General features: G+C 39.0%; 1 protein-coding gene across 3 annotated transcripts in view; it reads right to left on the bottom strand.

The window, feature by feature from the left end:
- Window positions 1-1,838: 1,838 nt before the first annotated feature.
- CNOT10 (CCR4-NOT transcription complex subunit 10) overlaps window positions 1,839-24,683 on the bottom strand; it is a 36,989-nt gene continuing 14,144 nt past the window's right edge. The window contains exons 9-20 of one of the 3 annotated variants that reach the window (XR_009957601.1): window positions 23,544-23,693; window positions 22,243-22,445; window positions 18,133-18,254; window positions 17,315-17,491; window positions 15,661-15,741; window positions 8,901-9,014; window positions 7,226-7,356; window positions 6,435-6,470; window positions 6,211-6,338; window positions 3,845-3,920; window positions 3,037-3,549; window positions 2,042-2,538 (exon numbers count right to left, since the gene is read on the bottom strand). Coding sequence is in view for 1 of the 3 variants with exons in the window: in XM_062569379.1 (XP_062425363.1) it covers window positions 1,981-2,135; window positions 3,845-3,920; window positions 6,211-6,338; window positions 6,435-6,470; window positions 7,226-7,356; window positions 8,901-9,014; window positions 15,661-15,741; window positions 17,315-17,491; window positions 18,133-18,254; window positions 22,243-22,445; window positions 23,544-23,693 (1,373 nt within the window). In the remaining 2 variants the exon portion in view is untranslated. Of the gene's footprint in view, window positions 2,539-3,036; window positions 3,550-3,844; window positions 3,921-6,210; window positions 6,339-6,434; window positions 6,471-7,225; window positions 7,357-8,900; window positions 9,015-15,660; window positions 15,742-17,314; window positions 17,492-18,132; window positions 18,255-22,242; window positions 22,446-23,543; window positions 23,694-24,683 lie in introns of all 3 variants that reach the window. The other 2 variants (XR_009957602.1, XM_062569379.1) reach the window with 2 other exon arrangements.

Below are 24,683 nucleotides of genomic sequence, written 5' to 3'. Positions count from 1 at the left end.
TGCTGTAAGTGGAAAGGAGGAAGGGATGGCGAAGCCCCCGCACCTTCCAGGGAACTGGCAGAGAGGGAGCACGGCCGCCAGCCCTGGCCCCTGCCCCAGGGCAGAGGGGTGCGAGCAGGCTCCTGGCTCTAGTTTTTCTTTTTTTTTGGGGGGGGGGGGGCAGGGTCTGTGTATTTAAAAACTAAACATCTGAAGCAGCCACCAGCACAAACGGCTCAGGTGAGTAGCAGTGTAGCAGAGGCAGAAGCCCTGAAGCAGCTGTGGTGCCTGCAGCCCTGAGGTGCAGTCTGGGTTACCGAGGCGTCCGGGGTGGCTGGTTCCGCTCACATGCAAACGCCGCTGCAGGGAGAAGTGCGGGAGCCGGGGCAGAAGGGCTGCAGCCTCTGCGGAGCCCCAGGGCACTGCTGGAGCCCCAGGGCACTGCTGCGTGCCTCCGGGCAGAGCTGGGAAATGCTGAAACCAGGCAGCCGCAGTTTTTTGCATGTGAATACCCTGCATTCCTGGTGGGGGCTGGAGAGCAGGAGAAGAATCTTCCCTATTCAGGAGCCAAGACCACACAGCAAGTATCTTCAACCTTTTTGTATTTCATCAGTCAATCTACTTGGAGAGCTGATACATTTTTCAAGTTGGTGTCCTCTCCTTTTAGAAAGAAAATATATCCATCTCTCCTTCCTGAATATCACTGTTAAAAATTCAGACCGAATTTTTCCCCTCCTGACAAAAGACAAGGAGAAGTGCCCTTGCCTGCATCAACTGATAGGAAAGTGAGTGAAATAATTGGAGGAGCTGGTCATGACTGCAAAAGTCTTGAAAAGCAATTACCTGTTTAAGAGAAGAATGGCAGCAATTCTTCACTCTCCCACTGTGTTCAGGGTTTGGGGGGGAGGGGGGGAGGGGAGGTTGTGTGTGCATACATGTCAAAGCTGTTTTAAGGAGAATATTATCCTGTTAGTTGATTGCTAGTATCCTGCACAAGGAAAACCATGAGACCAGTAGCTGTAGTTATTCTGGAATTTGCATATTGTTTAATAAACTTTCTGTTCCTTTTGTTGTCTGTGGTTTGTTCAAGCTCTTAGCAGGGCCCTCACCTCCATGACTGTAAAGGTGCCAATGCTCAAGTTAAGCCTGGAGAGCAGAACTTGCTGGACCTGTATAGCCCAGGTGGCCTGTGTTGTCCTAACACCACTTGGGAAAGTGACCTTCCCCTTCCAGGCACTGTGAGGGGCTGGAGGCAAAGTACACTGCTAGCAGCGAGGCAGCACACTGAGATAAGGCGCTATCCCAGCTCCCTGTGGGAGATTATCTGGACAAAGTCTCAGAATAGCTAAAACCACGCAAAACAGCCAGGGAGGGGATGCAAGGAGAAAGAGTCACTGCATTCCACCCACACCCTGATAGCGCATGACTAGATAAAGCCCCAAGGCATGAAGGCTCCTTTCTTCTACGGTGTTTGCTGTAAGCAAGCAGAGGTTCCTTGTTAAATGCTGTTGTTTTACACCCTCTGGGTTGAGCTAAAGCTGGAGCAACTTTCCCAAGAACAAGGACAACCCCCAGCACATGCTGCTGTACCTGCACCACTGTGTCCTCCCTCCTTCTGAACACAGGCAAGCAACAAGTTAGTCCAGCTGGGAGCCAGCACTGTCCTGCACATACCCCTCCTGTTTACTGCTGCCACACACAGCACCGTCTCATTTATTCCTATGAGAAAAGACAAAACTTAAATACTATGTAAGTAGCAAAGAAAGGGGTTAATGAAACTTGTCATTCATGTTTAAAAAACAGCTATATTTTTTAAAAGGAATAGAGGTCAATAACTTCTACGAACACCTCCAAGCATGCCCTTTTGTTCAAGTGTTTTATTAAAAATTTACACAAATGAACACACGCTAGTAATCCTGGTATCCAGGTGTCCTAGGTTAAAAAAAATATACAAAATCCCAGGCCCTCATGGGAAGGGCAGCAGCAGGTTCAAGCAGGACCTCACTTCCTTTGAACAGTGGTGAAAGCTGGCATCTGAATGGGCTGGATTGAGTGGACTGGCTGAAAAACAGGCTTCTTCCGCATATCAGAGAGTGTTTTCACAGAAGGGAGAAGCTGGTTTCTCTTGATGATCTGCAAGGCCAGCTGAGTGTTACCTACAAGACAAGTTTCAGTTAAAAACACCACCTTTAAATGATGCAACTGGTTCACTGATTGCTGTCCTCAGATCACTGCTGAGGAGCTGTGGATTCAATTCCCTGCCAGTGCTGGGTCTGGACCATCTGCACTAGCACTCTTTCTGTTCAAAGAAATGCTGATAGAGACATTACAAACATATTAAACAGAAGTAAACTTACTTATAACAAACAGCAGTATTGATTCTACCTGGTCTTAGCAACACTTCACAAGAGAAACCAAGATTTAACCTCAGAGCTAGAAGACACCACAGCACTTTCTGCACTCCTGACAGGCACCTCACTCCCATGCGCACAGTGAGACTCTGGATCACCAGTTCCTCACAGCTCAACAATACTGGCACTACTGCAAGTTTCAACTGTTCTTAAAAGAAGAAAAACAGCTTTGAACTACATTGGAACATCAATTAAACAAAAATATAATTGGAAAAAATAGCTCTTTGTTAAAAATGAAATCTATAAAACTGTAAGAGAAAGTGGCAAGTTATAAAAAAGCAAATTTCTTCCTCTTATCAAATACTATCCTTCTACAAAAGCTTTGCCATCTGTGGAACAAAACAGAGTCTTTAGTCCCTTTAAGTTTTGTTTAGGAGGAGGGAAATCCCACTTCATACTCTTCTGCTCTGTACTTTTTGTTTAGAGGAACAGATTTTTTTTTTCCAAAATTCAAAATTCCAACTTGAGAACATTTGTGTAAGAGAACCTTTTATAAAAAAAAAATCTCAATTCTGAGTCCAACTACTCAAGTCCTCCCCTCGCTTATAATACTAGATAGCTAGCTAAAGGGGAACAAGTACATTGAGCATTTCATAGCACTCGGATATTAAGCCCCAGGGACATGCCCGCAGTAGCTTCAATGTACCTGTCTCCTCACACTGCACAGCTCAGGTACAAGGTTTCCAGCTCCTCCTCATGTAGGTTTTTCACGAAAACAGAGTGACCCTTCAAAAAGGGTTTTAGAACAGGCAGTTACCAATGTTACAGGCTTTGTTACTGCACTTGCTCCATAGCCCTTGACATGGCTTCTTTGTAAAGCTTGTATTTCAGTCACTGCCTTTTATGAGACTTCTTTCAAGCCCTCTTTTTACAGTACAAACCTCGTCAAGGACACACAACCCCCCACTACTCAATCTTCAGTTTTGATGGGGTTTTACTGAGCCTTTCCAATGCCACTGATTTCTGGACAAAGCATGGAAGATCTTGACCCCGCAGATAAAAGTTTAGAAAGTCAGGATTGTATAAGGATTGCAATAAACAGTTTTTCAGGCTTAGCAGTAGGAACGGTCAGTCAGTATTTGAGGCCAACTGTCTTGTACCAAAATGCTGTTAGGAAGCCGTAAGAAATCAAACATTCGCAAACGCTCTTCCAATGACCCTATGGAAGCAGAGGGTAGGTATGTGGGGCCATAGCAATATAAAGTGGCAACAAGGCCTGAAGGGTGTGATTCAAAATACTGGCACAGTGTAGACTACAAACGGTAACACGACCCTCCTCCCCATAACTCCCAAATCTAAGTCTACAGTACATTTCAAAACTTAAGAATGTTAATTGCAAACTTCAAAGAAAAAAAATCTGTAATATTAAAAATGCCAGAAGTTCTATTCAACATTACAGTTTACATATATGTAAAGTTTTATAATATTAGGGAAAGAATAAGCAAGCTCTTTACCATTCTGTAATTCAAGATACACAGCCAGCAGAATAGCCTCTGGAGGGATCTCTTTGGGATGGATCAGCGAAGCAGCCTATAGCAAAAGAAGAAGAAGATGGGGAGAACAAGTGCTAAAGACACAAATGTCCTGCTTAAAGAAAGAGACACTTGACAGGACTGCTGGCATCATGGTGGGGGGAGGGGAGAAGACAAATTAATAAACCAAGAGAAGATTCTTCTAAACTAATACACTCCATCAGCTTCATACATGCAAGGAGAGACTGAAAGATTATCTGCCTTGTAAGATTGTTTCTCACACTAATTAGCAGCACCATCTGCTCTATGCTTTTGTCAATACGAGTCAGTAATTCTTGGGCCGGTCTACAGACAGTTTTCTGGTGAGATGACAGGTGAACACAATCTCCCTTGCTCTAACATTAACTTTTAATGCTGAAGGATGATTCAGTAGCTTTCCATATAAAATTCTTTTCAGCTATGAAGTCCAGCAGGCTATCTTCTACATTAGCTCCATGTCCAACTTGCTATCCTGGATCTACTGTATACCGGGCACATGCCACAAATTTAATTCGGCTTGCAGCTAAGTCCTCAAGCTTCTGCTGACAGGCCATGGGAGCTGAGGGCCTCCAAACAACTCAACTCAGCAGAACTGCCCCCAGCCATCGCTCCCACTCTGTCTCACCAGCTTCTACACCTGAAGTCAAGCCATGTATCACCAGACTCAGCTTCTCATTCCCTCCCATTCAAACAAAAGGATCCTCTTCACTTTTAAGTCTTAGTAGAAATGGGGACGAAAGAGTACTACTAGTCCTCTGAAAGGAAAGTGTTATACTCCTCCTCCTTATCCTTTGCATTGCCTCTTGCCAGGTCACTGATCATCATCATATTTGTGGTTAAGTATCACAGTGGTTCTGCTGGGAAATGCCCAGCCATGAACTGAAGCAAAAAGGACAAGGCGAGCAGGGTGAGACTCTTAGAACTCAGTTCTCTTCCCCCACCTCTGCAACTTGCTATTTTCAGCCACATTTCAAATGTGAACATTTGATATTGCCAGTACAAGGATGACTCATGATCTCAGTAAGATTAAATCCTGCAAGTCCAACTTTTCCGTAAATGCTTAGTCTAGCAGGCGGGGGGGGGGGGGGGGGAGGGGGCAGGGGAACAAAAAATAAAAGCAAAACAAAACATACATTTGTCTCTATTGAGTTGTACAAATAGTGTTCAAGACTGACCCAGCTTCTGAGAAAGAGGGAAAACATCCGTACAAATGACAAAAATGTAACAGGACTGATTCCATAAAAACAGGTCCAAGATGATGATTTGTTATAGGGATACCTCATACTTGTGTCTACATCTTTCTAAATGAAGCTGATGGCAGAGCTGCTCACTTTTTAATATCAAAAGAAACCATTTAGTTAACAAGCTAAATAACTATCAGCTGATCTGGCCATCCACTTAAAACTGGTCAGGGAAAACTGGTCTATACTTTCTTTCGTATCTGGCAGTTCAAGATTTAACACCTACAGACATGGGTCTAATCAAAGAGAGGGAGTGAGCAGCTCCAACAGAGCTGGTTTCAGCAGATCTTACTGGGGACCCAATCTGACCATTGACACAGAATCTTTTTCATCCCTCCAGAATCTGAACTCTTCTTAGAGGTTAGGGAGAACTACGGCACTATAAGAATTAGGGAAAATGAAATCCAAAAATCAATCCCTTTCCTGAGGCCCCTCCCCCTCAAAAAGCAAAGTGAGAGTGAAAGCGAGAGCACGTGCATGAGATTATGTATATAAGCTTATTCTGGAAACTTAGGCAATCACTGTTTTCTGTCTCAAAACAATTTTCATGCAAAAGGTTAATATCCGCAAGCATCCAGGACCTGACCTGCTGTACTACCTGGCTTAAAAACTCTGAACTATCATACAAATACTGTTCTTCAAAAAGTCTCTCAGGTGGTTTTTTGAATGAACAACTGCAAAGTAAACTATTTTAAAACAAACAAGAACTTTCTCCCCTGAAATACAATAATTATTGGACCATTAGAAAAAGATTAAAAATGTGAAATGGTTTTTAGTCATGTTCCACTACTTTGATGTGATCTAAGGCAAGCGGGGAGGAGGGAGGGGGAAATCACACCACACACCAAACTTGCACTGTCATACTGAACTGTTTACACAAATAAGAAGTTTGCAACACCCTTAAATTTAACTAACATAGATCGGTCATGGAGAGAAAGGAGAACTCCCATCACACCCAAGTCAACAAGTAAGCCTGACTTAAGAAATTAACAGCATTTGCAGTGATGCGAAGGGCACTGACAGCAGCATATTTGTCTATTAAGCTGTTGTGAGGTTTGTTTTACATACCTGATGGAGACACTTCCGAGCTTTGTCATATTCGCTCCTCAAGCAGTAAGCGCTTCCAAGGTTAAACAACATCATTGTTCGTGCAGATGTGACTGAGCTGGGATAACACTGGGGGGTCTGCTTGCCAGCTGCAATCAAAAAAAAAAAAAAAAAAATCACATTTTCAGCCTGAGCTGGCCAAAATAAGTTTCAGTACTCTGCTGAATATGATGGCTGGTACTTACAAGATTCCATTGCCTCATTTTCTCCTTTGTCAGACCCTAAAAATCAAACAAAAACAAAAACAAACAAAAAAAAACCACAAAAGCTTATTACAAAAAGTACAGTTTCGTGACAGCAAACACAAATTTGATTCTCCCTTCAGGGTCTGACATTGAAGAAGCAGAGTGTATCTGTTCTAAAGTTTACATCACCAAAGGCTTTTTATCCTTAACATTTTACTTCTCTAAGATCTTTCTGGATCTGCAGATGGGTAATTAAATTGCAGACACATCACTTGGATCAGAGCTGCTGCAGAACTAATTACACAGATGAGCTCTGAAGTAGTTTTCTGTTACAGAATACACACTCCCAACTGGAAGTGTTGCAAGAAGATTAAGATGTAGATTAACTATGTTCTCCCCATTCCTATCTCTCAATAAACGGAGTAAGTGGACTTGACTCATACTCCAAAGCCTGGTTTAGAGACTAAAGAGCTGGAAGAGATAAGGTAGGAAGTCCAAGCTTAATGGTAATTGTATATTTAACAAAAGAAGCTTTCAAAAATGATGCTTCAACAAGCCAGAACACTACAATACACAGTCCTATTTATATTAAAGCATTAGCTGCTTCAAAGAAATGATGAACATGCAAAAGACAAACCAAAAAAAGCAGGAAATGAAGAAAGCTTGGAAAAAAAAACTTAAGTTTTCACAACAAGATGTCTTTAAAAAAATCACTATTTTGTATACAGAAACTTAGAGCAGGAAGGCAGCTGAAAGCACAACCAGTTGTAATCAAGTGTGGATTCATTAACCTTGATCTTGCTCATTTGAAGAGATCCCCAGGGAAACATCAGTGACGTTCTCAGGGTTCAAGTGAGTGATGGCATCAGATATTCTGTCTAGAGAGATGAGAGCTTCTGCTGCATACAAATGCCCAAGAAACCTGCAAAACCAAAGAGTCAGGTACAGATGTCAGTGTAACAACCTCCTGACTCACTGTTACGTGAGACAGGTACATGAAGATTCAAATTCTAAATTTAAACTCAAATTTAAGTATCGATTTCTATGGCTTAGATGTTAAGACAGAAATTAGCTCACTCACAGAAGTATTGCCCTAATACCTAGCTCTGCTATTTGCTGATTTTAGGCCCAAACTTCGCAGAAGTTCTGCACCTGAATAATGACAAGCAATTCATACACAGGAATTGCCATACAGTAGTATGGCTTTGTATCAGAGAAGTAAAAAGCAATCCTTACAGAAACACCCCAGAGACATTGATACATGTATAAATTGAGATCTTAAGTCACACTGCATTCAATAACAACTAAGTTAATTCTGCAAGGCAGCTGCACTGCAAATTTCTAAAGGACAGCAACTACACAGGCTTGTCCATAGGGCACAAATGCCTTTGCAATTGCAGTTCTTGCAAAACAGTCAAACAATTTTGATGTTTGACATTTCTAGTTCAGCTAATTAGCAACTTTCCCTTCAACTTAGAAAGAGAAGGATTCCTGTCGATTAAGGGCATAGCTAGTTTGCAAATATTTGATCTAAAACAAAAGTTGAATTAAAAAAGTTCCCGTTCGTTCTATGTGGCTGTCTGCAGTACATTTCAAGTCAACTGTATTGCTTGTTGTAATGAATTACTAAGCATTAGGCAAAATATTTGATCTATGCCACAAACAGAAAGGTAAAAGGATCTTTACCACAATCAAGCAAGCATCCAAAATAACTTTTCACTTTAGATTTGTTACAGCACATATAACTTCCTATATACAATTTATTTCACTTAAAGCAGAAATTCCTGATCTACAGTATTCCTGTATTCCTGACCTGCACAAAAGCTAACTTTCTGGAACTATATGGCTGTCTTTTGTTACCTTCCAAATTCCTCTAAAATCTTGCTTACAGAATGATTGCACCAAAAGATGATCTCCTGCAGCAGTCTCAAGCATGAGAGTTAAAGAAATTAATTAACATGGACCATTTTGGAGTATATGCTGCCAGCATATAGCAATGAGCATGTGTTTCAGCTTGCTCTGTGTGGGACATGCTTTGAAATGTGTCATTACTATAACAAAAATTTCTCAGATATTTCATCCTGCGTATGACCTAAGACTTGTCTGCACCTAGCTGCTAATTCCTGCCCTCGTGCTGCACTAGCACACGTACATGCAGCCCCACAGTGAATCAGGCCAGAGTCCTGCCACTGAATGGGAACTATGGCTGAAGATTCACACACAGCAAGAAAAGCAGTGGTAGAATCCAAATTATGTGGAATTCATACACAAGCAAGGGGACTCGCACTCCTGCGGGTCAATGAACATTTTGTCAGAGCTCCACCAACAGGAGCAGGCCAAGCAATTCAATTCTTTGCATCAGATACAGAACTGGCAAGCAGTTACAGACATTGGTAGTTTCAACGCAGCTCTCTCCAGCAAAAAAAAACAGGGCTGAGAAAGAAGAAGTGACCATGTCAGACTTACTTTAGAGACCCTGACAACTTTGGCTGCTGAAGCAGCTTATCTGCATGATTCAATGCCATAAGGTTATCACCCAAAGCCAGAGCAACGTAAGCACTACAGGCAAGTATTGAGCACCTGGAGGGGAAGAAAAGAGAGAAAAAAATAAATTAAAAAAAAGGAGGGGAAGGAGAAAAAAGCCAATATGTTAACAGAGAATTCTATAATTCCAAATGCAGCTGTGCAATTTCTTATTAAATAAGTGTCCAGCAAATCCAGATAAAGCCATACTAATGCTATTTAAATACAGAGTAAAAAAAAAAAAAAAATAGAAAAAGAACAAACTGCTTCATTCTTGCTATGACTCAATTTTAAATATTTGATTTCATTTTCTACACTAACATTTCAAATTTGATTTATGCAGAACAATAATATAAAGTGAACAGCATTTTTAATATGAAGTTAAGATGTTGAATAAATGGAAGGAATATCCACAAACAAATGTAAAATGCCATGCAACTTCACAACATTAACATTTAGTTCCCAGTGAAAATTCTCCTATGTTCAAGGAAAGAAGAATTTTTTATTACTGAATTATTATACCTCTCAGAAAAAGCACCCTTGAACTATGCTCGGTGAGCTAGTAACAGCAAACGCGCAAAAGAGCTAGGTTTAAAACACATTTCACTCTAAAAGTAGTCACTGAATGGAACACAGGTTTTCACTAAAACAAAATGCAAAGATCTCCATTCCTCAGCAACCGTCCAGAAACTCACTCACTCAACTCCACTTTGGTTTCAGCAAAACAAAAGATGTTTAAGTGCTAAAGTAATAAATCCTCAGTAATATTTTTATATTAAACTACAAAAGAAAGGAGTCGGTCTTTCTTTACCTGAATCACATGCTCTGAACTGGGAGATACATACAGTGTTATACAGGTATAAACCAAGGACCACCAGTGCGTGCTCAATAAGATTTTGAAATCTGGACCATTAATACGGGATAAAGAGATGGACCTCACCACAAATGAGGTACCTTTCCCCATGAACCTACTGTCTCTCTGTCCCACTCTTCTTTTTGCCTTTGGTGTTTCTAGTTCTCTGCCATTCCCTTCTGATCCTGCCGCGGGTAACGGACTGTGGATTCTTGTAACATACAATCCTACAGATCTCCTTGAACTGCAGATACATTACAAAAATCAATTACATTGTAACACATTTTACACTAGTATTTTTACAATGTTTGTACACAGGGAGACAATAAAACCTTATAGAATTGTAGTTACAATTTGAAGTTTCCAGTTTTGTGGTAAACTGAGAACTGTAATCCTCTGTCAAGAGTCTGATTGATAGGTGGCATTTTGTTGCTGTCACAGACTTTTGCATGTTTCCAAAAGCACAAAATCTTTGACAGCTCTTGTAATGAAATCTTAACTGCTCACATCTTCCATCTTCAAACAATAATCCCACCTCAGGATGTCATCATTAGGCCAAGCTTTACAGCTTGTAATCATTTCCCCTCCATATCCCTTGCCTCCCCTTCACAAAGCGCTTGGGGATATTTTCCACTTCGTAAGACATCATTCACGCAGGCTGCCTTGTCCTCAGGGCATAAACCTTTGCCTGCTTTGCTCCGGGACTCCTCGCTGTGCACACGGACTCTGCTCTGCTCCGGGCAGGATGAGGGGATCCTCTTAGCAAGGTCTCATGTTGGGAGCCTTGCAAGAAGAGCCTTCGACTCCCCTGCCAGTAGGTGGGCTATTACAGCGCCAACCTTCTGGCAACTGTCAAGCCCACTTTTGGTCCAGCAGTAAGTCATGTAATTCATGGCAGGACCTGGGGTGCCTTTATTCCTGTTTCCCAGGAGGCATGCACTTTAATTATGCACAAGCAGGATAAGAAACTTCTCCAGTGTTTCTCCCTACCCCCCACTTCCTCCTTACCATGCCCAGATGTCACATCAAATCTGAACACATACAAAAGCTTTCAAGAAAGAGAGGAAAGCTTCCCCCCAGCTCAAGTCCTGAACCTAAAATATTTCTGAACGGTTGCTACTGTGGGAAGAGGGAGGGAATGGGGGATGGGGAGAGAAAAACCAGTATAATGGCCTACTTCCAAGTGGCCTCTTTTCTTCTCTGCCTCAAGGAAATACAACTTCTAAACAAGCAGAGATGCTAAGTTTCATCAGCTAAAAACCCTTGTATACATGTCCAGGCCTGTAAAGATGGTTGCTGCCCTTTAACTCGGTATCTGTCTTCTATTCATCACAACTTTTTTTTAAAGTCTGCTTTTATTTTTGAGAACACAAACTCAAACAAAGGCACGTTCAAATCGTACAAGAAACAGTTCAGTCAAACCGAAAGCCTCCCCTCTAAGGGCTCATCACCATTTAAGAGCCAAAAAGATTCTTTGACCGCAGTCCTCTAATGAAGAAGAAAACATTCACATTTCCTTACTTGCAATATTATTCTCATCACACACTTGGATTCATTGTTGAACGAGCTAAAGCAAACGCTCAGGCGATCTGACAGGTAACCAGAGCAGAAGAATTGCATCACAAGGGAAAAGACAAACTAGTTTTTCACTCCAGTCAGGATTCTGACAAAACTCCACAGGTTGCCTTTAAGCACAGGAGACTTCCAGCATTACGTTCCCTAAATAAAACTGCCTTTGCCCTAGGAAAAAGAAAAATGTTTTTTTAAACTGCCAGATTATGTCAAACCACCTCTTGTATAGGTCTAGGCAATAAGATTTGTCAGCCCACACTGACTGCAAGTTTATAGAACCTGAACTAGACATTTGAATTAGCTTAATCCACAGGGAAAAGGCTAACCAGGGCAAATCCAGTTGCTGGAAGTTTATTATGGAAGATACCAAATACAACATTTCTAAACCATCTGGACAGTATCACTAATCAGAAAAAACGGGTTTGATACAGACACCCCCAAAAAAAAAAATACTCAGAAGCAAAAAAAAAAAGTAGGTGGAGATTATACCTAGGGTATATTCAGAGGAAGGGGAAATTCAGCATCACTGAATGGGAGATGGAGGACAACTACACAGTGGTTGAGAGTGAAGAAGGAGAGGGTGAATCGGTGACAGATGATCGTTGTAAGCTTCCAGCACTGTGCTAGGGCCAAACAGACCACCGCAGCCTCGGAACAGGCAAGCGAGGCAATGCCAGGTAGGTGGGGAGACGAGGTGAGACAAACTGGTGAAGCTGGTCATCACATGTTACCTGTGGGCTTGGCAGCAATAGCATCGCTCCTGGAATAGCATGTTCAGTAATAGGGTGTACACACACACACACACTTACTAAAAACAGCAACAACAAAAACCACAGTGATGGGCTAGTGATGGTCAAGGGAGAAGTCAAAGGAAAGAAAAAGATGGTAAAACTGGATCACGTGTCTTACAGCAAGGGCTTAGAGTTCAGATCTACTGAGGACAAAGAGGCTAATCAAACTGCTCCTTTACCTCTACCAGCTTCAAAGGGGAAAATTAATGTGTTCACAGAAAGTTATTCAACCTGAGGAGAAAAAGGCTGTACCAAGGTCTGTTGCCGTCTATCCACCTTTTACAATGAAATAAACAGAACTGTGGTCTACAAGGTCTCCTTTGGTCTCGATGTATCCAGGGAGGACAGGGCTGTTCAAGCATATTGAAACATATTAAAGGCTGAAAGCAAAATGGCTGAATTGGCTTCTTGGAGAACGAGAAGCCAGGAGAAGGACAGTTTATAAACAACTTAGCATGCGGGGGGGGGGGGGGGGGGAATCAGTATTTCTACTTCCCATGCAAAAATTTAAGCAATAACATTTGGTGTCCTCAGATGTCTGCTTTTCACCTTTAAAACCTTTCAGTTGAAGGACTTCATGTTATAAGAATAATCTGTTCAAATAGTTTTTGTGCAATTACCAAACAAATGGCATACAAATGAGGACAACTACCAAGTAGCACATGAATGAGAGGGGACATAAAACTTGTCTAGGTGGTATTTTTACTTTGCTCCCAAATGGTTCTTAAAAAAAGTCCATCATTTAAAAATCTTTACTACATACACCTGTACAAAAACATCTAAAAAAGCACATTTAAATTCCCTGTATCGGTACTGGAAACAATGGAGATTTTTCAGTCTAGTCATTGGCACCAGAATAAAAAGTGCATAGATATTTATCTCATGATAATCCTTGTTAATATTTAGAAATTTCTCTTAATTTTGCCTGCCCAGATAAGAGTTTTCATCTTGTTACTTAGCTCCTCAGTGAGCAAGACTGGAAGAAACACACTAACATTTGTGTCTACCAAATGTTGTTTTCCATAGCTACATACAGAAACCTAGAAATAGTTTTGTGAAGTCATGCTCCAGGGATGCCTAGTCCTGTGGATTTAACTACTGGTCAAAGCAAGTATTTCAAAAGATAAATCAACGCTTTGTCTTTCTTTTTATGTTCTTTACCAGAAGCAGAGTAATTCTTCCTAAACTGGCAAGTTTTTCCTGACAGTTGTCAGGTTTCATCAGTAGAAAACAATAACCAATTGCGAAAGAGAAGATTACATACTTAAAAACACAATGTGACACCATGTAATTTTGACATGGGGCAACCACATTTTCAATGATTAGGAAAAAAAAAAAAAAAACACACACACACACACACAAAACCAAAACCCCCTGTTTTTAACCCAACACTTTCCATTTCAAGTACCATACTTTTGCACCACCTCACAGTAAATAACCAAGGTCCCAGAAAAGTCTCCTCGCAGATTCCTGCTCCACTGCCTTTAAACAAATACAAGTAGGTCTCCTACCCACACTGGAACAAAGTAAAGGTTAAGCTGGTCATTACAGAACACAGGTTACCTGGAGTTAGGCTCAAACAGAGTGTTTACCCAAGAGTTTAAATAGGAAATTGCTATATGCTTTGTCCATAATGGAACCTTAAAACAGATTTCTTTTGTAACAGATGCCAGCTTCATAGTAAGAGTGCTTTTCAACAGGCTGGCAGCCACCTGAAACTAGTAACACTGTCAGCAAGTGGTAATCTTGCTGCAGAAAAGTAAAGAGGTTCCACATAACATGATGCTCATTTGGATGCACAGGAGTTGTTCTGTTTGGAGTGCACTTAGACTGCTGAACAACTAATTTAAGGATATTTGGGAACAAGAAAAAGAGCCACATTTTATCACTGTTCTTCATGGCAGGAAATCAAGTACCAGGACAGAGGCAATTTTTCCTTCTAGTTATAAAAACCACAATTTGTTTCAGGTAGTAAAGCTACCTGCTGAAAGGAGTACTTCTATTTTGCCATCATTGTCTCATGTCACCTGTTCTAGAAGGAATTACATATTACACATGGAATTAAGAGCTTAAACAGTGAAAAGAAACAAATCTAGTAACAGAACGGATGCTTGTATTACTGTGGTGCTGAGAAACTTAAGGCTCAGAGACAAAAATCAAGCTGCAGCACAAGGTATTTTATACCGCGCTAAAGAGTGGAATCATATACATACACTGGCCTGCTACAAAAGCAAAATCAAAAATACTAGCTTACTTTCATTTTTCCTGATTAGCCCTGTCATCTGCTGTCACCCTCACATTTGTCTCAGACCTGTTTTCAGTTGTCTATGCAGTTCCACAGCAAACAAAAAACAACAACTGTGAAGACTCCATAGTAACTTAGGGTTTCTGAGGTGAAAAGGCATTTTTCTAAGATTAAAAATAATGAATCAGTAACAAAATCACAAAACTTGGACAAATGAGCATATTATGTGCAAACTTCCTTACTCTAAGTATCTCTCTCAAAAATGCAAAAGAGATAGAAAATTCATGAGCTACGACAAACCAAGCATGTCTAGTGTTTTGTCAGCTTACAGTACCTCATAATCACTCATGGAAGAACTACACTGAGAATTAAAACATCTACAAGACAAAGCTGGGAATGAACAGAGATGAAGAGGAAGAAGTAAAAGATTGTGCCCCTTGCGTAGGTGAGAATTAAGAGGGGTGGTGGAGAGGGAGAAAAAAAAAAAGGAAAAAAGAAAAAAGCACCCCCTCACATATATCCATCTCCCCTCCCCCACACATATGCTACCATCATACTTAAATCCTAGTCTAGACAAGGCTTTAGAAATTCTACCTTATCAGACACAGTAAACTGGGAAAAATAGTCATCAATGAGATTATTTTAAAACATTTTAGTTGTCTTAACCTTTCAGTGGTATGTATATTTCTTTTTTCTTTTTTAATATTGTGGCAGTTTTACTTAATGCAAAAAAGACAGCTTTTGATTCAGTTTCTTTGGAGGCGCTATTTTGACATGAAAGCAGTACAGTTGTTCTTACTTCTTGTTTTTCTTCCATCTAAGAATCATGTAACAGGGGCAAACATTCAAACTAGCCTTACCAAGGCCTTAAATGGAAAAGGTACCAAACAGTAATTTCCAGCCTTTCCTCCAATTACTTAAGCTATCATCAGATTTCCAGCTTTGTCATTTATGGGACTTGATTTTCTGTTTTTGGGAGGCCTATAGGAGCAGGACCAAACACAGACCGATCTACCACCTGAATTAAAATTCTGAGCGGTTTCTAGTCCTTCTGATTCAAAGCCTTGAGAAAGGGAAGCACATACCTGTAAAAAAATAACTTATCCTTAGATTAACACCTACAATGCAACTTTGAAAGTCCCAAACTTTAGGAAAAGCAGTAATAGAAAGCAAACAATTACTCCAGATTATCATACCACAGTCTGAGAGGTTCGTTTACTTGTGAATATATTATTTACTTGCCTTAAGTTTTCTAATTCCTGTTTCTTCAAAGGTGAAGAAGGTGGAGCTGCAATGAATTTGTCCCCTTCATGACTTTTATTGCTAGAATAAAAACAGTATGTTAGTTACAAGGAGTGACTATGGAAACTTAATAAAAAGTTATCAGTGTAACAACCAATGTTAATTCACTTAATTTAAAAGAGTAGTAAGAACTCTACTGAGAAACAGGGAACTGAAGCTATGTACAAATTGAGGCTAATGCTCTTGTCGTAACCATTCTAACTGAGAGAGAAGAACGGAGACATTGGTTTGTCAGTCAAATCCTTCCCAGCAGCCTTCAAAAATAGCTTGAGGCTACGGGAAGTGGAAGTTCCATGTAGGACAAGCACTTAAAACTCAAGACATAGAACTCACTGTGCTCGCAGAGTACAACCTCCCTTCCTGTAAGGAAACCAGAAACCTACCACCCTCAGTACACAAAAAAAAAAAAAAAAAAAAAACCCAGACTATCAATCACTTCGGCCACGGAAACTATTTATTCCTAATTTGTCACTCCTGGTAATGGCAGCAGCAAGGCTATCACATAAGTGTGTTGTTCCCAGTGACAATCTTCCCTGCCAAGTGACCATGGAGAAGAGCCTTCCCAAGTTACTGCAGCAGCAGCAGTCACCTCCTCCCAACCACAGTCTAGCCCAGGGCAACCTCACAATATACAGGGAAGTACCCTGTGCTGGTGCAGCATAGCATATGTGCAGTAAATCCTGCCATGTGACAAACAGTTCTACTATCACCTTAAACATCTATCTGTACCTGTGTCTGACAAAAATGTTGCATTTTTTCCCCAATATTTTTCCCAAGTAGTTCAAGTTCTATCATAATTAAATTGGAAAAAGTGGGCATAACTATTTTCTTCTCAAAAGTCATTCATGAAAGAGTACACAATCACATCTCAAAAAGGTCATAATAGTTTCTATAATCCTAAGATCAATGAAAAAATTAAACATCTTCCTGCTATTAAATATTCAACATAAATTGTCTTTTTTTATTTGAAGCTTTAGAAAAAAAAGATTTTTTTTGTCAAGCTCCTTTTGGTAAAATGCAATTTATTAAACAATAACTCTATACTACTGTCCTTCCTATCTATTAAACCTAGCTTTCCAATTTTACTCTAAAGCAAACACAGCAAACAAAGCACACTAGGGCTGAATGTCAAGGCTGATTCTGGGGAAATATTTACAACCGAGTTGCTAGACACTTAGATACTGAATCAACTACATAGCACAAATAAAAGAAAAAAAAATCACTGTACCAAGTGAAACTTCACTTTGAATTAGAGAAATACCAATATGTACCGCAGAGGTGTGTGGAAAAACAAAACATTCACAGCAAAGAAAAATACAGTTAGTGAAAAAAGGAATTTCACTGTCTAATTTATTAAAGTGGTTCCATGGTAGAGACAAATTCAGTATTTTCTTTTTTTTAAATTAGCATATCAGCAACCAAAACAATCAGTTTTAACAGTTTTCTTGGGTACCAAAACACTGTGGAAAGAACTTTCGCAGCCTTTATTTTTTCTGCTCGCCAAGTAGGATAGGTAGCAGACACAGACTCTCAGCCCAGAGTTACTACAGAAAAAAAAGTTTATACACAACTCAAACTATACTATTCTGATTACCTGCAGGCTTCACTGCTTTCACTGTTTTCTGCATTTCCCCCCAGCTGGTTACTAGTTTTAGACCCATTTTCTTGCTTTGGCTCCTGTTGATCTTCTGGCAGTAACAGCAAGGCATTTCTTAAACAGATTGCTGCAAATTCCATACTGGCAACAGGAATTGCTGAGGACTGCCCATCACTGAAGAGGGACATAGAAGTTAACCAGGGAGTAACAATCCTACCAAATTGAATAGTAATAGCAGAACTCTAGAAAGACCTGATTGCAGAAAGAACATTATCCTAAAACAAATTAAAAACATGTTTTAATATATCAAAATACTTAATTTATGAACCAAAATGTATACATCCTGCTATTCAGTACTACACCAGGAGGCCCAAGCAGAATCAGTAGATACAAGTAAACAATTTCATGTAATTCTCATTGTTGTTCTTGACTTCACTTCTTGAGGTCTTACAGCAGAGCAATCAGATTCTTCCCCCACTTTTCTAGAATGGATTACTGAGAATGTATTTTTAAATGAGGGAGAGATTATATTTCTCTGAAATAAAACTTAAAAATTGATTTCTCAGAAACTTGTAATAGCCCTCCAAGTTCCAGTGAATATACAATTAAGCCCTCTGCTGGCCATCATAAAGGAGGCATCCAAACGATGTTTAAATAAGACTCACCAAGTATTTTAACATGCCTCTGCAGTACAAAAGTAATCTCAAAACGAACACAGTTTTTCTGTGATAGTTTAGAGGATTCCAGACAAACAGATACATCCTTAACAAAGTTGTGATAAGGAATCAAAGAGCCCAGGGAAAACATATACTTACTTATAAACAACATTCTGTATTGACTGGGATGCTAGGACTATCTTACGGTGGTAGCCTTGACCAACTATAGATTGCACAATTCCCTTTTTGCTGGGAAGACCTTTAGTTTCTTGTTCTGACGTCTTTAAAAAAAGAAAAGATTAAAATATTAAATTACTGGGAAGTTGGAAGAACACTTCAAACACAGCTAAACTGCAAGAATTAGTAGTTTATATGGGTGCTGGTTTAGCTCTTTAGCACCACAAAGGATCAGGCACCTTCTATTTTCTTTGCATTACATAGGGATTTTACTACACAGTGTAACTGTGGTTAAGTCATAGATTATTTCTGAGAGCTTGTCTGATAGCCTACTGACCTAGTTTCTCCTGTTTTGAAAGAGAAAGAACAATGAACCGAGCCATATTAAAGAGCTGCTATGACATGTAAAGAGAAGCCATATGATCAGCCAAATAATATTCAGAATTGGTACTGCAATTTATCAACCATGCTTACACAGTGTTCAAAATACTCTCCAAAATACTGCTCAAACCATTCCATGCAAAATAAACTGTAACATATTCAAACTCATATTTATTTATTTTTTTAATAAATATTTTGGTATTCAGATATTCTGGAAGTCAAATGAAATTAAAGACTCCTAATCAGTCCCACAAACCATCTCCACACCAATTTATTCTGATTTTTGCCATGAACGACCTTAACAATATTGCTGGTAAGTAAACTTAGTGGAGAATAGTCATAGTTTTAAGGAAAAACTGTAGACATATATTTTAATATGTTAAATAGGTATCACTTTCCAGAAAGTTTATCACAATTTACTGTGAAGAAAAATACTGACATGATAATGACATTAACTGACAAATTAAAACAAATGCATATGATAAGTTTGGATATAAAACATATATTTTGCAGAAAAATATTTTAAAAGCCTGCAGAAAGAGAATAGCCACCTATATTCTATGCACTAGAATATTAAAGCAGATGAAAATTTACTTTGGTGAAATTACTTTTCTGTATGAGGTCCAGCACACACACACACAAAAAGATCCAATACAACAACAATACATATTTAGATCTATAGGAATATTACTGCAAACTGAGTTGCAAGGCAAAATCAGACACCTCACTGACTTTAGGGCTTCACTTGTCACATTGTAAATATATGTTTAACTTAAAAAGACACTTCCACTTCTCTACAAAATTATTTTTCCCCTCTCAAGATTGCAAAGTTAAGAAACACTAAACTGCGGCTGTGGTCCAAATCCAAGCTCCCTGGTACACCACAATCATCAATATTATGACTGTGGTATAATGAAAGCTAGGGTACAGGAGCCTGACATCATCTACTGCTTCAGGTGGTCCGCAGTAAACAACAAAGTGCTCCATGAAGGCTGGTCCTTCCCTTTTCCAGACTGTTAAAACACTGTCCCTGTAGAGAGGACCTCTGGTTTTTCCAAAACCACAAACCATATGCTCATCAACCCTCCCACACCAGCTTCCCGGCAGAGATGAACAGTTCTGTCTCCTTTATGTGTACTTTGTAACCAGCAGGATATACATCCAAAATTGCAAAATGAGTAGGAAGAAGGCTGTCTTTCATGCGTTCACCATGGCCTATGAAACTAGGTACCCAGATCTATGAGACAACAGGTAACACTGCACAACCAAAGTCAGTGCGTTTTTTACCCAAAACTCTTTAAGCTTCCGTGCTCCATCTGTAAAATGGGGGCAACTGCAATCCTCATCTACAAAGCTGCTGTGAATAGTGTTAACACTTCTGGAATATACAGACTCCCAAAATAAGGAGCATCATTGGAAATCCCAAAGAAGAATTACGAATTTTGTGTTTTTAAGGATTTGTGTAGTAAATAAAGGCAAAGTAAATAAAGGCACAGGAGCCACCCACAGAGGGGAAACAGTGAATTCAGATGAAAAATTGGAGCAAATACAGCTGTTTGGTTAATTAACTCCATCCATCCCGTGCACTAAGCGAAATGGGCATACTGTGGAAATAACTGCACGAGAGCATGTAAGTATAGATTATATTGTTACATCCTCATACAAGGGAGATGAATTCTAGTTTCACAGGAAATCAAGTATGGTATCTCATAATTTCACTAACTGACCATTTGTGTGCAGCCTTCTGTTCAAAAGAAAGAGCAATCCCTCTCCCCAGTCCTCTGAATTTTAACACATGGGCTTATCCTGAACATAAGCAGATCAACGGGCTGAAACCAACGCACCCCAACAGGCATGCAACACGTCTACCGTCACCAGCTTTCCACAAACTTTGTCAAAGGAGGAAAACAAACCTCAGCATTTATGGGTTCACTTCCCCAGTGGTGGGAACCACAAGAACTTCATGGGAGAATACTGGTCTGAGCTTCCTCAGCCTTTGCCCCTTTTAGGCTAGCCACACTACAGTCTTATCCCTCTCTACCTCCAGCAGCAACTCAGAGAAGAAATAATGAAAGCTTAAATGAGAGATTTGGCTGCATGAAAAGAAGAAAGATTGCATGAAAAGATCTCAATGGAAATCAGACTGCATCTTGTTACTTACATCCAGTCCTATAACAATGAAGCCATATTTGAATTTGGATGGTGTATTTCTTGTAGACAAAATTAAGAAGTTTGTATTATTTGTACATCACAAAAACTTTAACTGAACAGTTACTGAATGAAACATTAAATTATAGAGAAGTTTCGTTGCTGTGACTCTCAATTAATTATATACTTCAGCAGTTCTCTGCAAGATTCTTTGCAGAATCCTGCAAACTCCATGAAGTTCTAGGCACTGGACACACTGCCATATTTTTTTTTTTTTTTTTTAAAAAAAATGTCCACAGTCTGATCCAATAGCCACATTTATAAAGCTTAAAAAGTTAACAGCATATTTTCAGTCATTCCTTACATCCTAGCATCCGGCCTTAAACTAGGTATAACTGATCTCTACTGAACAGGCATATGCTTTCTCCCATCACTAGAATGGAATTTCAAGGTAGATTCTCATCATTTCAGAAGCTACAATGCAATTCCCGGAGACTAAGCATAAAAATCTAAGATGCTTCAGTCAAACATTTTCCAAGAAAGAAGAAAAATCCTTCCTTGTCAGAGAAGCAGCAGAAACAAAAGCTATTACAGTTGTTTCTGCGCATCAAACCTCCAAGAGCAGTCAGGAAAGTTTTCCTTCCTTGGGTATTAGTCAAGTTGGTCACTGACTCCAATCTCACCTTGCTATTTCTGCAATCCAATAACAGAAATGCTTGGAAGAGCAAAGCTCAGTATGAGATCTGTTCTCTTCTCTGTACAAGTTTCATTCATCAGTTCATACCAAAAAAAAAAAAAAAAAAAAAAAAAGACCTTTATCAAATATATTTAACCCAGGATTTTGCTACATATTTAAAATGAGTGTGGAAAGCTAAGATATTATAGATATCAACATTGTGTGACCTATTATTTATGGATATTTAATATTTTAAGTAGAGAGCTTTCCCTATAGAGAGAAAACATGTTGCTTTCTGTTAAAAGGTGAAGTCTCATTAGAGAATAATACAAGTTTCTCTCCAAATATTATCTTTATTTCCAAAAATTATTTCAAGACAAGAGTTAAATCCTCAGATGATTTGGAGAAACCTAATGTGCTTAAAACTAATTTAAGACTACCTATTCAAATCGTGAGTTGGAATAGCCTAAAGGGAGCAATGGTAAACTACCAAAGAAAAATCATGTTAAATCAGTCTCTCCAGCAAAACACCTGTGATGTAGAGGAAGAGCTGCAACAACCACTTACATCCTTCTGTTTTATCTCATGCTAATCTTTAGAATAGCCCCCTCAAATTCTTCTGATCTTAGAAAATCGATTAAGCACTGGGCCTCAAGTCACTGTTTCTATGGAACAAAGAGATAAGTGTTTTTTTTTCCACCTCAGATTAAACACATGCACGCATACATACACATATAAAGAATTAATCTGGACTTACATAGAAGCATTGCAGCATCAGGCCTACAAAATACATCAATCAGTTCAAGGTATTATTGCTTTTCTTTTGTGATCACACTTATTTCAAAATCACTAGGGTATCAACAAAAGGAATTTGCAAACCTACTTACCCCTTTATTGGCAGCAATGCAGCACTCTGCTATTCTCAGCCAAAGACGAGGATTTGAATGATAAACCTGGACTGCCTCTATCAAGCATTCAAAGGCAGCTAAGGGCCTCCCAATATGTAAAAGCTGTATTCCACAATTGTAGAGCAACTCATACCGTTTATTAGTCAGTAATGTACACATAGGCCTTCCTGAAAACTTTTTACCTGTAGAAAAGAATTAGATAGTTTTGAATGTGCAGCTCAGGAGAGCTGAAAACATAACCCCTTGTTAAAAGGTGGGGGAGGGTTGACATGCACCTAAAAACAAAACCCATTCATTCTTTAAAGAAATTCAAGACTTTCCCTCTGTAAATACATTCCTTCCACATCAAAGCTGATCCCCAAGACAAATTCATCATATTATTAATGAAAGGTAAAGTAAATTAAATACTAACTACTTGTGTACACTGTTACTCAAGCCAAATGCAATAAATACTATGCTATGAATCTGGAATTGAATATGCATCTTTGTTATTACAAAATTTAAGTCTGTTTTACTGTTAACAAGTAAAAAACATCATCTGTCTTTGCACTGGTATCTAAGATTGCATTATAAGAGCACAGTGGGTGAAGAAACAGCAAAAACAAAAGTATGTGATAGGAACTATATTTTAAAAATGAACAAATTATCACCTAATCATGAAATCCCTTTCTTGGAAGGAAGGAAAGTATTACTAACCAATGCCAGAAAACTGCTTATAATGTTTTTCTTGTCTTTGGCTATATCTAAGGCAACAGTAGATAGATAAAACCAGATAACTAAACAGTGGGTAAATTGTTCTCATACAAGCTTGTGAATAGTTCAGTAAGAAAGTTTCAGATAAGATATCATCTTCCAAATACTAATTTAACAGAACCGTATATCAAGTTTTCTTCATGCAAGTTAAAAAAAAAAGTGTGTCTCAAGCTTCTTGTCCTAGTGATTCTATCTACTGTAAGCAGGACTAAGTAATGCCTTTAACGGTGTATTAATATGCCACAGAAACTTTCTTTTGGTCAGATCTCCCTGATAGACAACCAAAGGCTACAAAGAAGACAAATAATTGCTCTAGTGCCATAGCAAGCCAAAGAAAGCAAAAAGGGACACATTTTATCATCATGTTTCACATAACAGCAACTCAGAGTCCTCATCCTCTTTATCCTGTCCTTTGCAAACAAATGGAACAGGATTTTTTCTGGTTATTACTGAAAGCTTGTGTCATCTGTTTTCTTGATTTGCCCACCTCTCTTCCATTACCTATTTTCATCTCTTAAAAGTCTTACCTGGATCTGAACTACCTGTTCCTAGCTGCGCACACGCATTATCATTCTCTTGCAAGGCTTTTTTAAAGTAAAAAATTCCTAAATTGTGCTTTCCCATTGCAAAGTGGATGCAGCCAAGATTATTCCAGAACATGCATCTTAAGCATTCACCTGAAAGAACAGCAAAAAATCATTTTCATAAACTGAATCAGGAAAGTGTCATCGAACCCACAAAACACTCCCTCCATTCTCTCACAGGTTGGCATATTATGGTACCTAATTAAACATGTTCTTCAGCAAGATGTTCAACGATTACAAAGTTATTGTCTTACAAATATTTTAATAAATTACATTTCTGTATATCATTCTCTCTCTCTCGGACAGTTCACTTGAAATGACTTAACAGGTAAGTAGCTGGAGATTTTCAGGTCTTACGCACCACATTCCAGAAGAGCCATATTATAAAGCCAATTCACTAGACTGCAAGTTGAAGTAAATTCATCCAGATTTTGTAGTGTTTCATATGCAACCACTTTCAGTTTTATAACAGATAACTCTTGTAAAAGGGATACTCTAAAATGACATTATCTGCTTAAGTTTCATAAAACAAGTATGTTAATCCAATCACACAAGCAAGAAAGATTGAAAATGCACTTTCCCTCTTAAACATATATTCAGGTAACTATAGGCAGTTTCTTCTAAATAAAACACAGAAAATAAACTTATGACTTATATGCTGGCAATTGAAGTTTCTCAAGGTTCCACTGTTTTTTAAAAAAGTTTTTCCAAACAGACTAACCAGATGTTACTGTAACTGCAACCTAGATGAACATTCTATCGTAGCTCAGGCAAAAAAAAAAAAAAAAAAAAAAAAAGTTACTTAAAAATAAAACTTTCCTCAGTATGTTAAGTTACAAAAAGGACTTTTTAGCCATAAAACATTAGAGAGATAAGTTACAGAACATTCCAACAGCAGTTTTAAAATGATTTGCATTAAAGCAAATATTTTGAATTCATGTTTTCTAAATCTGTAAACACAGAAATTTCTTAAAATATTTTCTCAGACTCGTGGTATTCCCAGGGCATATTCTATGACTGCGCTCATCTAGCTACAGTCTATGCACCTGTGTCTATTAGATAAAAAAAAAAAGTTCTCACAAG

Source organism: Rhea pennata, chromosome 2 (assembly GCF_028389875.1).
Source record: "Rhea pennata isolate bPtePen1 chromosome 2, bPtePen1.pri, whole genome shotgun sequence".
In the NCBI taxonomy this organism is placed as follows: domain Eukaryota; kingdom Metazoa; phylum Chordata; class Aves; order Rheiformes; family Rheidae; genus Rhea; species Rhea pennata.
The sequence above is the reverse complement of the archived record's forward strand: the minus strand, read 5'-3'. Positions and strand labels throughout refer to the sequence as shown.